Here is a 16,897-nt window from a genome sequence, read left to right as displayed (position 1 = left end):
ATTTTTTGGGCACTGAAGTTGAGCACGTTCACCAACTATTTTCCAGATATTCTCAATAGGATTAAGATCTGGACTCTGAGGGGGCCAACGCATCGTTTCAACTTCTTCCTCGTCTAAAAATGTTTTTACTTTCTTAGCAGTGTGACAAGGAGCGTTATCCTGCATGAAAATTGCAGGTTGATAGAGCGAAGACCGAAGACTAGGAACTGCATGCTGCCATAGAATCTGCTTATAAACTTCTGCATTTATTCCACCTCGCAGACGAATCAGTGGTCCACAGCCTGCAGCTGACATAACGCCCCAAACCATTACACTTCCTCCTCCAAATTTCAGTTTTTTTCACGCACTTAACCTCCAATCTCTCACCAGTTCTTCGCCGGACATACGTGTTGCCATCAGATCCGATAACGTTAAACTTCGATTCATCACTAAAGTGCACACGGGACCAGTTTTCGGTTGTCCACACAACGTGTTCTTGGGCAAAAGCGAGGCGGAGTTTCTGATTCTTTTTGGAGATAAGAGGCTTCCTTGCTGGCACTCGAGATTGCAATCCAGAAGCGTGCAACTAGCGTGTAACAGTTTGCCGAGACGCTTGAACAATAGACCTTTGCTTTAGTTCTCGAGATATTTTAGCAGCAGTGTTAAATCTGTCTTTAAGTGACATTTTGACAATAAGACGATCCTGTCGAGCAGTTGTGATTCGAGGTCTACCAGATATTGGGGCAGCTGCCACTGATCCTAACTGCTTGAAATGTGCCACAATACGCTTTACTACACTAGGAGACCTTCCTACGGTGTCAACAATCTCAGAAGTTTTCTTGCCATTACTATGAAGATGAATAATGAGCTGTTTTTCTTCGACAGAAACGGGACGACGTTGTTTTGCTGCCATGTTGTACTAGTGCGATACAAACACTCATTTCTTTTACCCAATTACAATAATTTTAATGTTCTTCAGTAAAAATTTGAAGTAGGATTATTCATAGTACCTGCCTGACAGCGAAACGACGTGTGTCGACTTCAGAATGAAGATGGACGTCTCTCTCTTTTTATAGGAGAGCGAAGTCCACAAATGTAAAGTTATGAGCCAGGGGCGATAACTCTTACCCGTTGGAAACTCCACTTATGTAAAGTATGTTCAGGGGCGATAACTCCTGTCCACCTATACAGTACCTTACTGTTATTAAAGATTATACCGCCTAGTCCTTAACTTTTGGACCACGAGAATTTGGACAAACTTTTGTGTTATTGGTCATAACTTCAAAAATATCCAACGGATGCTTATGAAATTTAGGCGAGACATGAGTGATGAGTATATCTATAAGTATATATGCATATTAAGTATTTTAAATGAACGGTTTTTCTTAAAAAGTACTTAAACTTGTCTTGAAACTACTAGCCCTTAACTTTTGGACGCTACTGTATATATATCTTTTATATTATATTTATAACATTATTAATTTTATAATGTATTCAATATAAATAACAATATGTGAATATATATATATATATATTATATACGTAATAGTGTTTATTATATTGTATTGTACATATACTTATTTATATTGTATTTTATACATATCATGTATCATATATTAAATATATTTAGTAAATATTCGTATATGCAATATAAATAAGTACATTATATATGACATTATTTATATTATATACATAATTATATATACCACAATATTATAAATATACATGTACATATATATACATATATATCTTTTCAAGGGAAATAAGGTAAAAAAAAAAAAACGATAAAAGTGCTCGATATGTTAATAGAGCGGTATATAATTTTTTAAATTTTTTATTGAGCCCATAATAAATTTACATTACTGTTTCCATTGGATTTTCACCCCAGGAGATGAGGTAGAGTACCAATTTCATCGGAATTATGTGGACTGAAGTTTAAACTTACAGAAATGGATAGAAAGTTATGGGGGGGGGGGGTATTAAATAGAGAGGGAGGTCGTGTGGTAGTGTGAGGAGGTTTTAAACCTCGTGTGGTAGTGTGAGGAGGTTTTAAACCTCCTCACACTACCACACGACCTCCCTCTCTATTTAATACCCCCCAATAACTTTCTATCCATTTCTGTAAGTTTAAACTTCAGTCCACCTATAAATTCCGATGAAATTGGTACTCTACCTCATCTCCTGGGGTGAAAATCCAATGGAAACAGTAATGTAAATTTATTATGGGCTCAATAAAAAATTAAAAAAATTATATATATATATATATATATATATATATATATATTTAGCAGATAGATAATTAGTTTAGTATAATAATTAGTATAATAAATCCAGCAGAATGCTCAATTATAATGAAAATTTTAAAATATTTATATTTATTAGATGAATATTGGCTAAGGAGAACTTGATATGTGTACCTAAAGCGGTCCTAATTATTGGGTTTGAAACCGACGGTACCAAAAACTTGTCTCCTATATATATATATATATATATATATATATATATATATATATATATATTAGGTTATCATTTAATGCTCATAAAATTATGTTCATTAGTCAAAATTTTTTGTCACTATGTTCCATAAACAATATTTAGATATTCTGGAATAGAGCGGAATAAACAAATTCGATATCATCTGCTATAATATAAATCTAAACTTTTTGTTTAAATGTGTGTATTTATGTATGTCCGTATGTCTGCCTAAAACTTTCAACAGATTTTCACGAGATCGGTATTGTTTTGAAGCTCGATCCTTCGGACGACAAATATTGAAAAATTGACTAAAAACATTCCTTCACCCTCAACTGGGCACTTTTTTTACAAGGAAGGGATCGCTTTTTTCGCCGATATTTTCAAAAGTCATCCCCTGTTTTCGATTGACTAGCCTTAATTTAAACCTTTGCCACTTCCGGTTTGGCAATGGACGCAACAGCAAAGACGTCACGTTCTTTTTGTTTTCACAATCTTTTTCTCCTTCGCGATACGAGTTCAAGCCTGCCTACCTACTATTACTTATTTTTTTTTTTTTTGCTCAACACACACCCCCAGGCAACAGCGAGCACTCAGGCTAGTACAAAATAAAAGGTGGAGTCGAAACAACATAGTGACAGAGGGCGAAAGTCATAGACGCTAAGTTTGTAGTAGTGCATTACTTAGTCAGTTAATTGCAAATTACAGCTGATCAGTTCAATTAAAATAAAAAAATTTTTTTGGAATTAAATGTTTACTTTAATTTTTAGGCCTTCTTAAAATAATCAACGTATTCAATAATATATACAGGATGGAACAATAAAATTGTCACACTAGAAAAGATGGTGTGATTCTATTTCCGTTTGATGAAAACCGTTTTTTTTTTTGTTTTTTTTGTGGCAGACCATCTACTAGTTGGCCAGTTGTGTATAAATCCCAAAAGCAATAGGAGCCTTCTATCATGTCTGAAAGTGACAAGGTTCAACGAGCGATTTTTTTTTTTTTTTTTTTTTTACTCAACACCCGGGAAACACCAGGCACTCAGGCTACTACAAAATAAAAGGTGGAGTTGACAGAGGGTGAAAGTGATAGACGCAAAGTTAGTAATAGTGTATTACTTAGTTAATTGCAAATTACAGCTGATTAAAATAGAATTTGTTTAAAACTTAAATAATTACATATGTAGATGAATATTTGATGCTGCGCCAGGGCTATCAAGAGTATTTTTTTATTGTGACGCCATCACTAGATGGGTTGCTTACCACAGTTTAAAAGAGTCCCATCTACCGTCGAGAGAAGGATAGACCGCGCCAGTTTCCCAACCTGGTATTTTACCTCTTAAATTTCTTTACTTATTCAATGAGCATTACGTGCATTCCAAATTTTCATACACGTGTACACACTTACCGATGTCCTTTCTGACCCACGCAAGGATTTCGCTGGATAATACAGCAGTGAAGTACCCCACAGGGCAACCCAATAACGAGTCCATGAAGATACCTATGTAAAAGAAATAAACATTGCGCAATTAATCTCCATATTGGGGATAATGTTAAGTAAGTGTTAACCATATATAGTGAATGCAGTATTTTGGTTGCTAAAACTAGTTTAGAGAATAGACCAACAGGACGACAACCAACCCCCCAAATCATACAATTTGGGCCTTGTAAAGGATTTTATAAAAAACAATTTGTAAAATTTTTTTTACGATAAATGAAATCTCTGGATGTCTACTATATAATATATTGCATGTCTGTGAGTTTGTTCTCTACAGACTCCAAAACAGCTGAGCCAATTTTTATGAAATGCCACACGAAGGTACTTTAAATGCCTGGCAGTGTTCTTAGATAGGTTTTGTATCAGAATGTCTTTGATAAGTATTGACAATCAAAATAATCCGATGAAAGAGGAAACAAAGTCATTTTGACGAAAGTTAACACCTTACACAGCCTAACATCGCAAATGCATTTGAGAAGTTTTATTATGACACAAGCTGAAAGACCAACATATAATATCAACAGTAGGTTCTTTGATAGCACATTCAAAATAAAGGTTTCTGTTTAAAGCAGAACTGCACCATGATACTTGACTTCTTCATTCAACACTTCAATTCAAGCCATTATATATATAATAAAAATTTTATAAAATAAACAGTAGGTTCTCTACAGTGCAATGTAAACTACAATGTATTGCAAACTAAGTCACTGCAAGGAGGAATGTAAAGTTTCCTTCCGGTGCACCGCAATGGGTCCCCGACTAGAGCAGGCAATCAATTGCTTTGATTGAAAAGTGGGTGATTTCATCGATTTTGATGACAATAAAAACATGTGAGCGTGAAACATTCGTTGATCATCATTCAATCGCGGGTAACATCGGGTCTCCCTGCTAGTTACTTATGTAAGTCAATGGCAATGTAAGCTGTGATTAACTCCACTAAATATTACAGACAACTATCTTAAAACATCTAATTAACTATTATACTTTGTATACTGGAAACCCTGGACAAGAATATGAGAGTGACCTACCTTTGATGCTATCGTTTCAAATATTATTATAATAACATATGATCATTTGTTGTACTGGTGTGGGAAAGAAACTTTCGACGTGCAGTAGTTCTTCACCAAAGAAAGTCAGCGAAATGTTGCATAAAATGGAAACATTCAAAAGAAATGGGGGGTGGAGGTTGTCTGACGAGAGATGGTGGACTGAACGGGGGGGGGGGTCTGACGAGAGATGGTGGACTGAACGGGGGGGGGTGTCTGACGAGAGGTGGTGGACTGAACGGGGGGGGGGGTCTGACGAGAGGTGGTGGACTGAACGGTGGGGGGGTTGTCTGACGAGAGGTGGTGGACTGAACGGGGGAGGGGGTCTGACGAGGAGAGATGGTGGACTGAACGGGGGGTGGGGGTTGTCTGACGAGAGATGGTGGACTGAAGAAGTAAGTTAAATATTGTATTTTTCATTCCATGGAATTTTCCACAGGTCATGCTAGTTCAAAATATTTCAGTAATACTAGCATAATGATAATTAGCACACAACTCAATCGGTATGACATCATACACAGGTGACAGGGTGAGGGATAGGTTATGGGTTCATACCTTTGCCCCAAATGTTGAAAATAGGTTTAGATACTCACTGTAGGTTTCTTTCCTTCTTTGAGCAACGTCTTACGTCGTAAGCACCCTTCGTATGTAAAATTGGTTTCAAAAGTATCATGAACATCTTCCGATCCACGTGTCCTGAACAAGAAAGGGAGAAAAAAATGTAATTCAATCAACTCATTGGGGTTGTATCTAAAATATAAAAAATAAAAAATTTTAGTAGCGGTCACGTTTTTTTTCTTTTTTTTTAATTGCATTTTTATCCCAAACCAGGCACAGTGCCACTTTGATGTAGGTGGCTACTATCTGGGACATAATTTGCAGGAGTACAATGTAGGGAGTTGAGCAGCAAGATGTCTTACATTACACTTGAACTTCTGCATGTCAGTACAGCCAGGAAAGCAGGAACTCGAAAGGGAATTCCAAAGTCTATCAGTCCTAAGGAAACAACTATTTGAGTAGAAGGCTTTCTTACATCTAGTGATCTGTGTAGGGGTGGGATTTTGCTGTTTGTTGGGTATATCTATGCTGAGGGAGGGGGGACAAGGGCTTGTAGTTCTGATTTTATTATGGAAAACCGTTCTTTCAATGTGGCCAAACCATCAAAGTCTCTTGTTCTGCACACATTTTCCTATATAATTTCCAGATTTAATCTATTGAGATCAGTGGCTCCCAAACTTTTTTTTTTTTTTACATGGTGGCACACTATTGAGTTTATTTAAATTTTTGCAGCACACCTATCATAAAAAAAATTTGTGTTTTTTACTCATAAAGGCTTTTTTGCAATAAAATAAAAAACAGATTATATAAGGAGAATTTTTATTCACATAAATCAACATATGCTGTATTCAGTAGGAGATTGGTTGATTGGTTGTTTTTGTTTTACGGCATATCAACCCTTTTTCAGGTTATTTAATGCCAAATCCAAAGATTTTGAATAAAAAATTTTTTAATAGAATATATTTGTTGTTTTCAAGTCGGTTTCTATTTAACCCATAGTTGGGACCGTAACAGGTACTACCACTCCGGGTTAGAGTGGACCTGGGAGCAATGGCAATTAAAGGGTGACTCCACACTCCCCAAAGCCCGCAAGCTAGGGCCTCACCACTGGATATAGTTTAAGGTCATATCCAGGACCGTCAGTAAGAGAGTTGTGCCTGGTGTTTTTTTTAACTACTGCTGCTGCAATATGTGGGTGAATATGAGATAGGCAATTTTTCTTCAATATTTTAAAAATCTTTTAAAATTTTTTTGTTTTTTTGTTTTTTTCATTTTTAATATTGTTTAGGTTAGAAAATCCCAGTTCACATAAGTACAAAGTTTAGAATTGTAGTTAGATTTTAATGTTTTTTTTTTGTTTTTTTTTACTTTGAGTTGGATACTCTTCCATAATAGAAATCCAAAAAGGCATTCAATATCTGGTACCACATAATAATGATGAATGTCAGTGGGGACTGTGGTGCCTGGTGTTTTTTAACTACTGCTGCAACATGTAGACGAATGTGAAAGACACACTCTTAACTCTTTTTCAATATTTTTAATGTCTTCCATGTTTTTATTTTTAATGTTTAGATAAGACATTCCCAGTTCATATAAGTACAAAGTCGAGAATTACAGGAAAATACGATGGCTCTAATTAAAAAATTAGAGTTTAAATCGGGTGGTATCATCATGACAAAAAAATTAAATGTTTTTATTAAACAAAATAAAATTAAATGGCTTCTAGCTATTATCTCTTCATGGCCCACCAGTAATCATTCTGCAGCCATTTTCATCCTATTCCATTATCTATATATATCTATATAAAAGGCAAAATGTGTGTGACCATTTCGTGTATGTCTTCAAAAGGCTTCTTCCGCACACGCTCCCGGGGTCGTTACTATCGCTTAAAACTGTGTATATAGGTCCTATATAATAATATCTAGGATTTAGGAAAGCGCGTAGCATATAGATTTATTTACGTCGATTTTTACAAAATTATTGCTATTTTGGCTTCTCGCGTGTTGATTGGGCTTTTTAGTATAAATAAAATGAAACTAAACTCAAACGGACGTGTTCGCGGCAATGCGCCGGGAACAGACGCTTACGCTGCGTAACTTCTATTTGACCTTCTTAATTAGGTCAAATGGAAGCAGCAAAGTTAACTTATTACGCATGCTTGTTTTTATAGTTATAGTTAGATAAATAAATTCAAACACATCTACGCTGTATGTCGCGGTGGCCCAATGGTAACATCGCACTTTTTTTTTTTTTTTTACACATTAATTTCCAACTCAAGGGTACGGGTTCGATTCTCATACTCACCTACCAAAACATTTTTTTATTATTATTATTTTATTTTATTTTATTATTATTTAACCCCCCCCCCCCCCCGGAGTTTTGATTTACCTCAAGACACCCGGGCATCGCCGGGTACCCTCCCCCCCGCTAGTATATGCTAGTATATATATAAAAGGCAAAACGTCCACGCGTGTTTTTGTATGGTGGGGGGGACTCTCGACCACATTACTATTTTTTTAGAACTTTTTATATACTTCCTAGATTATAATATCTACGATTTGCGAACGGATGTCATATCTACATTTATTTTGATCGACTTTTATAAAATTCCCTCTATTCCATCCTTTCGTGTGTTTGTTGGTCTCTTTCATATAAATAAAACAAAGCAAATCGACTCGCCTGGCTTTCATGGCCGAGATGCCTTGAAGGCAATCCACTTTGATCAATATCGGGGAAACCCTTCATATCAAACAATTGCTATTCATTTGGAGAGCTCCCCCTTTTTCAGGGGAGCTGGTTTTCCCCACAACATCATGGTGAAGCAAAATACGGCAGAAACTGGCCTGCAGCCAACTTTCATTTCTGTGCCTGCGTGATTCTTAATTCATTCACTTCAAGTCAACTTTTTGATTGACATCAATAAATTTGAACACTTTTCATTTTCTCTCGCCTTGTAGCGTAGCGGTTAGATTTCTGCTTTTCTTTCACTTTCTTCTTTTCCGCCTTTGGATTTTTTTTTTTTTTTTTTTTTTTTACATAGGCATCCCCACTTATCAAGGCCAAGAGGCCACTCAAGGATAAGGGTTAAAGAGAGTACAGTAGACATTGGACAATATAGTAATCATTAGTAATGAAAATTTGGTAAATTTGATAACTTATATAAAACGGCTCATCAAGAACTTATTTACGTTAGACTTGAACACAACCATATTGTACTCAGCCGGAAAGCAGGAAAACGGAAGACAATTCCACAGGCGTGCAGTTCTAAGAAAGAAGCTTTGTTCATGGAATCTACGTTTAGGTTTAGGCACAGATAAAGAGTGGGGGGAATTATGGGTTCGAGCCTGCCTGGCTTACTACCCCCCCCCCAAAAAAAATAAATACCCGGGTAACGCCGGGCACCCCCGCTAGTTTTTCTAAATGGAAAACACAGAATTGTCAGCTTAAACAGGTTTTTCTTGACCATCTTGTGTTGTATGTCATCCTCACTTTTTATATTCCAGCAAAAGTCTGCCAACATTTCATGGTTCCATATTCCTTTAAAACGTTTCTCCATCACTGAAATATCCTGACAGAATCTTTCGCCACATCCATCACTCACATCACTAAGATTCTCCAGACAGGGCTCTACAGACAAACTTATCTTTAGTTCACCTTTGACAACTAAATATTTTCATTTACTAGCCAAATAGTAAAAGTTATGAACCAAACCCACATGATTTTTAGAATATGACATCTTAGTTCTGTGATAAGTATGTACATCATAAAGATTTTTCTGCATTTTTTTTTTTTTAATTCTAAATATACAACAAATTTTATGTTGATACTTCAAGGTATAAATATTCTAATTTCTTAAGATATTTTTTAAGCAGCCTTCGTTAAAAAAAAAAAAAAAAGTATATTGTTCAAATCATTTAATTTTGTTCGTTTTATTTTTTTAAAAAAGTTGAAAAGATATTTTTCACTGAGTAGTGAACTTTGGAAGATTGTCAGTGAAAGAAATACAATTGCCAAAAGATAAGCGTTTCATTATTTCTAGTTGCCATTTTGAAAAATTACTCGCAAATTCGACTGTTTCACTCGCAATGTAGAGCCCTGGAAAGTGACAATTTTGCAAAAAAAAACTGTACGTAATTCAACAACAACAAAAAAATAAAGGCCAGAAATGAATTTTCCATGCATATAAAAATGGCCACAGATGTCTTGTATTTCGTTTTTTTTTTTTTTTTTTGTCTTTTTTTTTATTAAAGTATTCCACAGTGTTATCATTTTGGTCTTGGCACTTTCAGACTTTATTTCCCATAGAATTCCTGCAAGTTTTTAATCTAAAACGTTCTTTGAGATTTCACAGGAAGGATGCGAATAAAAGTGACAAAAAAACAAAGTGGAAACAATTGAAAAAATTTTAAAAAATAAATAAATAAAATAGTATCTTTGTTAAAAATAGAGGTTCTTGTCCAGAATTCCCTCTGTTTTGAAAAACAAAAGTAAATAAAAGTTTGTACAATGTATGTACAAACAACATCATATTCCAAAAATCACAAATTGATCAAGTAGTTTTATTTTCAAAAAAGAAAAGAAAATTTTATGAGTATCCAAAAAAACAACCATCTTGCCCGCCATTTTGAAAACAATCTAAGACAAAAAACAACAAAAAGGAGATAACTGAACATAATTCAAACTTTCAAGATTAATGTCGTAATGCCTATGAATTCCCATTAATTACTTAAAAGTGATTTTCTTTATAAAAATAAAACTATTCTGTACAAGAACAAAAAATACTTGATCAAACTATTTTTAAACAATTAATGGGAATTCGTAGGCATTACAACGTAAATCTAGTAAATATTAAGTATTGCTGAATTATGCCCCTTTGTTTCTTGAAATATTTTTCAAGATGGCAGGGAGACAGTCACTTCTTGAATTCTCATAAAAATTTGATTTTATTTAAAAATAAAATTACTTGATAAATTTTATGATTTTTGGAATATGATTTCCGTTTCGTCACAGGTATATGGGTCATACAGATTTTTCTTTATTTTTGTTTTTTAGTTGGGGGGGGGGGTAATTCTGGAGAAGACCCAAAGTAAATATTGTTTGAGATTCTTTCAATGAAAGTATTGAAATTATGGTGTCTGAACGATGCCAAATCTGTTCTTTTTAAGTGTTACATTAACCAATTTTCTTTTCTTTAAATACAATAAAATAAGTACCTTTTTAAATACAATAAAATACCTTTTTTAAATACAATAAAATACTGTTTTTAATAGAATAAAATAAGTACCCTTTTTAAATACAATAAGATAAAGATATTTTAAATACAATAAAATATTTTTTAAATACAATTAAATAAATACTTTTTAAATAAAATAAAATGAATGCCTTTTCTAAATACAATGAAATGAATTCCTTTTTAAATAAAATAAAATAAATACCTTTAATAAAATAAAATAAATACCTTCAATAAAATAAAATAAATACCTTCAATAAAATAAAATAAATACCTTTAATAAAATGAAATAAATACCCTTTTAATAAAATAAATACCCTTTTAATAAAATAAATACCTTTTTAATAAAATAAATACCTTTTTAATAAAATAAATATCGTTTTAATAAAATAAATACCGTTTTAATAAAATAAAATACCGTTTTAATAAAATAAAATACCGTTTTAATAAAATAAAATAAATACCCTTTTAATAAAATAAATACCCTTTTAATAAAATAAATACCCTTTTAATAAAATAAATACCCTTTTAATAAAATAAATACCCTTTTAATAAAATAAATACCCTTTTAATAAAATAAATACCCTTTTAATAAAATAAAATAAATACCGTTTTAATAAAATAAAATAAATACCATTTTAATAAAATAAAATAAATACCGTTTTAATAAAATAAATACCGTTTTAATAAAATAAAATAAATACCTTTTTAATAAAATAAAATAAATACCTTTTTAATAAAATAAAATAAATACCTTCTGAATAAAATAAAATACCTTTTTAATAAAAAATACCTTTTTATAAAATATACCTTTTTAATAAAATATATACCTTTTTAATAAAATATATACCTTTTTAATAAAATATATACCTTTTTAATAAAATATATACCTTTTTAATAAAATAAAATATATACCTTTTTAATAAAATAAAATATATACCTTTTTAATAAAATAAAATATATACTTTTTTAATAAAATAAAATATATACTTTTTTAATAAAATAAAATATATACTTTTTTAATAAAATAAAATAAATACCTTTTTAATAAAATAAAATACCCTTTTTTTTTGTAAATATAATAAAATAAATACCTTTCGGTAGGCAACCAGAAAGATTCAGGTTCTATCGAGCAGGGTTCGGGAAAATCTCGTTCATAAACTGAAAAAAAAAAAAAAAATCAATATTTCAAAACCAATATTACAAATCATGTACCTATATATGAACACCGTAGTATCTTTAACGAAAAAATGTATCATTTTGTTTTCTATTCAAATTGTGTTTTTGGTTTCAGATTGGCTTTTGGTTCTTAAATTTTAAAGTTCTGAACGCGGCAACAGCGACCGCAACTATGTGTATGTTTTTTTTTTGTTTTTTTTTTGTTTTTTTTTTTTGCTTATATTGATGATCTCTACAATTCACTCCTTTTTTTATGCAGAAATTATAAATTAAAAACCTTTCTTTTTTCCTTTTCCTTTTTTCCAAAACGGGGAGAATCTATAAATGGTAACATATCCAAAAATTACAGAAAACGATAAGATAGAAAAATAATGAAATGATATATTAATGAAAAATTGTTTTCGGTAAAGTTTAAGATGAAGAATAAGTTTTCTTTGACATTTTCAATAACATTCGTCACATGACATACACAACAAAACTTGATTATCTCCCTTGTCAACTTATCTTATTTTTTTTTTCGTGTCTGCGTAATACAGTTATTTTACAAATTTCTTTTTTTTTTCATTATTATTTTTCTGCCTTATCGGTTTTTCTGATTTTTGGATATGTTACTATTTGAGACCTGATAAGTCATATATCTATATATTAATTCATGATGGGAATATTTTTCTCGATTCTAATACAAGTACTGATTCCGATTCTTTATAAATCAACTATAAAGTTTTTTTGTTTTTTTTCGATTAATGCAAAAATCGGAATGTGCACATATTTTCTCAAACATTTGTAGATGATTTATAGATTTTAGCTTTACTGGTAGTTTAAAATCAATAAATATCTATTTTATCATTACTACCAGTCATGGAAGACTGTTTTAAACAAAATCAAAGAAAATAGACAATTTACGGAATCATTTTTGGCATCGGAAAATAGATCAAAAATTTAACTACGGCGCGGACCGCATTTGATTCTTGGCCGCCATCTTGGTTACTGATCTGAACTACGCCGCCATCTTTGTTCAACACAATGTCTCAAAACTTAACACCTTCTATCCTCCTTTTTAATAAATAGGATATCCTGATCACTGAACATGTAAAAAAGAAAAAAATGTTTTTGGGGGCGTACATGAAACTAAAATATACCTTCTTGGTTTTCTCAAGAACAGAAGAAAAGGAAGTAGGTTTAACAAAATTAGTTTTATTTTTAGAATAATTTTGTCGAATTAATAATTTCCTGGCCTCCGCAGCACAGAAGTTTGATCGTTTAAATGGTACAACACCTGTCTTGATAGCTGCTCAATGTTTTAGATTTTATTAAAATAATAGGAGGTCTTACTATCGGAACAATCCTCATTATTAGTACCCCGCTTGGCAACAAACACCAACCTCAACGTTGTGTGCCGTGGTTTTTTCCTTTTCTGGCCATGTCATTGTCTCTCACATTGGTGGCTGCCAAGGAGGCTGCATATGTGTTCACAAAAAAACATAAAATGACAAAAGAATACATAAAAACCAAAAACTCTGACGATGTATTCTGAAAAATATCTGGGTGTGTGTGTGACACCATCGACCCTCTGAACCGATTTGACCTTTTTGTTACTCATCTAAGTCACCTGCCAAGGCTGTGTATGTCAGTTTATATCAGCTCATCCTCGATATCCCAAAGTTCTCCCAACTCAGTCCAAGCCACAACCTGCCATCAGCTGCGTCTAACAGTGTAACAGGACGCAGATGCGCGTATGGCAGCCATATGCAAATGACTGAGCCATGTGCAAGACGATGTAATATGGTTAAATTTGTGCTCATTCTGCATTTGTGCATCAAATGGATACTATAATACTTGGTCTGTTGCACCTTATCATAACAAAGGTCCATACAAAATTTCAGGCAGATCAGACCAGTAGTTTCCAAGAAAATTAATTAAATGTAGTATTGTGATAATGATTCCATTACTATGCATCAAACAGATACCATAATAGTTAGGTCGCTGCACCTTACCATTGTAACAGACCACGGACACATGTATGGCAGCTGTATGCAACTGACCAAGCAGTGTGTGAGGTGACATCAAGGTAAAAAGAAAAAAAAAAAAAAAGTGTGCACTGACTGATAATCACATTAGAGAAAGGATAAGAGAGTCATGTGACGCACATAGGCCGAAAGCAACAGGTTTGAATAAGAGACAAGGCTGGAAAATACCTGTAAATAAATGTTGTTGTCCAACTGAGAAAAAAAAGAAGTCGAGTTTTTCCTTCTATTCTATTCCTTCCAATGTGTTAACATATTAACAAAAACGTTACACTGGTAATCGTCCTTAACTCAAAACTTGTCAACCATCTCAAAACGAACATGATCCCCAACTGTCATAAAACAGTTTCAAAACCCATCATCATTCTTAAAACTAACTCACTGCCACACCTTGATTAACAATCCTATCTTCGCTTTCTTTTGTGTTCCTTTGTGCACAACTTCCTATACACTTTGTTCTGCTGATAAACTTATTCCCGCTTGCGTTTCTGAATTTTTGAGACGAGGATAGGTTATTCATATTATTTGGAATCTTTGGTCTACCGTTCTTTTTAAAGTTAGAAATGTTTCTGTTGAATTCGGAGATCTGAATGGAATTTTGAATGGCATCCTTTATTTACTTCACGAGGGTAGCATGTTCCGTCAACTATGACTGGATAGAGATCCTAAGTAAATCGCAATTGTATTTTTTGGTCGCCCACACTGAGAATTGAACTTTCAAACTTTCAGGAGAATATCACTTTTATAATTGATTTTTCCAAGTACTCTAACCACTGCGCCAGGAGTCCTAGCGGAGAGTTCTAGTATGGATTTCCATCCTAATTCCCAAGTTCAACAGAATCATTCCAGAGTTCAACAAGATACACCTGAAGAAGATCAGAGATAACATCGACCGAAACGTTATAAAATGGCACTGAAGATGAGAATAGTAGTCCGAAGATTCCAAATAATAAAAATTATTTCCTCATTGTTTGTTATATTTTTTTAAATTTTCCAAATGCATGATCAATCCTGATTGCCGCAAAATGGCAGAAATCGATTACAAAAAAAAAAAATTAAAAAAAAAAAAAAAAAAAAAAAACTTACCCGGTGTTTTGCCAGACATTGAACCCTCACTTGAGGCGCACGGGGACTCCTCCAGTACGCTGTCATCTAGGAGGTGTCGGATTCCTTGGACGTATGGTGCAGTTGTGCGGGAGGGAAGGCTGTAGGCCTTCTCATGAGGATGCGTACAGCTCATGAAACTGGAAGGAACACAAATAATGGCTATGAGACGTCAATTGAATGCTAGACGGTAAGTAAAGAGCAGGGCCAGGAGCGAAAAAGAAAAAGATATAGAAAAGGTTGTAAAAAAGCACAGTTTCCGATAGTTCGTTGTTCTACACAAGTCCTGGGAGTTGACTGGTTTGCAGGAGACAGTTCTCAAGTTGGAATCCACCGAGCAAAAGATTCTTCCCGTGCTGAGACGGAAAAAAAAACATATGCGAAATTGTTACAGAAAGGTTTAATATTTATGAAGCAATTCCGGTTTCTGATTGGTTGGTAGCAGAACATGCATTAATTCGATTCATCAGCTCCTAGCAGCATCGTTTATAAATAGAATCACTCGACTGTGCGAGATCATACCCCATTATGAAATATTGCAACATCCCCCCTATTATTATTATAGGGCAAAAAACTTGCAACAGCTGGAACATGCGACAACTCAGGTAGTTTAAGGCAAGGTATTATTTACTCCAGGTTGTAGTCGCGATAAGTGAATGGTGAAGCAGAGCAACACCTTTCCTGATGATATGCTAGCTCCGACCACATTGGTTTGCCTTTTCGTCAGAATTGTCTGCAGTGCTGAGAGGGGAATCCTGATAACTGAACAAACCTAGGTCTCCTTATCACTCGACCAGGCTTGCATCCAGAGAGACAATTCCAGCTTCAAACTGTATAACCACAGTAGATGCTGCGGTGCACCGGACTAGATGCAGAATGTCATTGTCTCATTAGTAGGGCTAGGACAACAGCATATTCTTTTCATTGTTTTGACTCTCGAGTGTGTATCTGTTGATATCTTATATGCCTTTATATACAGTGATGTGGTTCTTAGTTGATTAACTGTGTCGGATATATGCTCGAGAGTCAAAACAATGATAAGAATATTCTATTGTCACAGACCTACTTATCAGGCAGAAGGTTGTCAGTGCCCGACATTGCCCAGGTGTTTGTAGGAGTGTGTTGATTAAAGAAAAGTAAAATGGTTGTAGTAGGCAAGCAAGCAGGCTCGAACATGTGATGCAAAGGCAGAAAAGAAAGTGGAGGTGTGTGTAAGGGTGTTGGAGAAAAAAAAGGAGGAAGGAGAAATAAAAAGTTGGAAGGAGAAAAAAAAAGGAGGAAGGAGAAAAAAAAAGGAGGAAGGAGAAATAAAAAGGAGGAAGGAGAAATAAAAAGGAGGAAGGAGAAATAAAAAGGAGGAAGGAGAAATAAAAAGGAGGAAGGAGAAATAAAAAGGAGGAAGGAGAAATAAAAAGGAGGAAGGAGAAAAAAACAGGGAGGAGAAAAAAGGAGGGAGGAGAAAAAAGGAGGGAGGAGAAAAAAGGAGGAAGGAGAAAAAAGGAGGAAGGAGAAAAAAGGAGGAAGGAGAAAAAATGAGGAAGGAGAAAAAATGAGGAAGGAGAAAAAATGAGGAAGGAGAAAAAAGGAGGAAGGAGAAAAAAATGAGGAAGGAGAAAAAATGAGGAAGGAGAAAAAAGGAGGAAGGAGAAAAAAGGAGGAAGGAGAAAAAAGGAGGAAGGAGAAAAAAGGAGGAAGGAGAAAAAATGAGGAAGGAGAAAAAATTAGGAAGGAGAAAAAATGAGGAAGGAGAAAAAATGAGGAAGGAGAAAAAAAGGAAGAAGGAGAAAAAAAGGAAGGAGAAAAAAGGA

The 16,897-nt window shown here is 33.7% G+C and overlaps 1 protein-coding gene across 7 annotated transcripts in view; it reads right to left on the bottom strand.

Annotated features, from left to right (window-relative positions):
* Positions 1 to 16,897, bottom strand: part of LOC145268829 (ras-specific guanine nucleotide-releasing factor RalGPS1-like) — a 333,592-nt gene that overhangs the window by 7,217 nt on the left and 309,478 nt on the right. For all 7 annotated transcript variants that reach the window (XM_080124486.1, XM_080124484.1, XM_080124485.1 and 4 more), the window contains 4 exons: positions 15,072 to 15,229; positions 11,877 to 11,943; positions 5,588 to 5,690; positions 3,859 to 3,951 (listed from right to left, as the gene is read on the bottom strand). In XM_080124486.1, the coding sequence (XP_079980612.1) occupies positions 3,859 to 3,951; positions 5,588 to 5,690; positions 11,877 to 11,943; positions 15,072 to 15,229 (421 nt within the window). The remainder of the gene's footprint in view (positions 1 to 3,858; positions 3,952 to 5,587; positions 5,691 to 11,876; positions 11,944 to 15,071; positions 15,230 to 16,897) is intronic.

The sequence above is a fragment of the Euprymna scolopes genome, chromosome 44 (genome assembly GCF_053919585.1).
Source record: "Euprymna scolopes isolate OS-2025 chromosome 44, ASM5391958v1, whole genome shotgun sequence".
NCBI classification, from domain to species: Eukaryota; Metazoa; Mollusca; class Cephalopoda; order Sepiida; family Sepiolidae; genus Euprymna; species Euprymna scolopes.
Note: the sequence above shows the minus strand (reverse complement) of the source record. Positions and strands in the feature narration are given on the sequence as shown.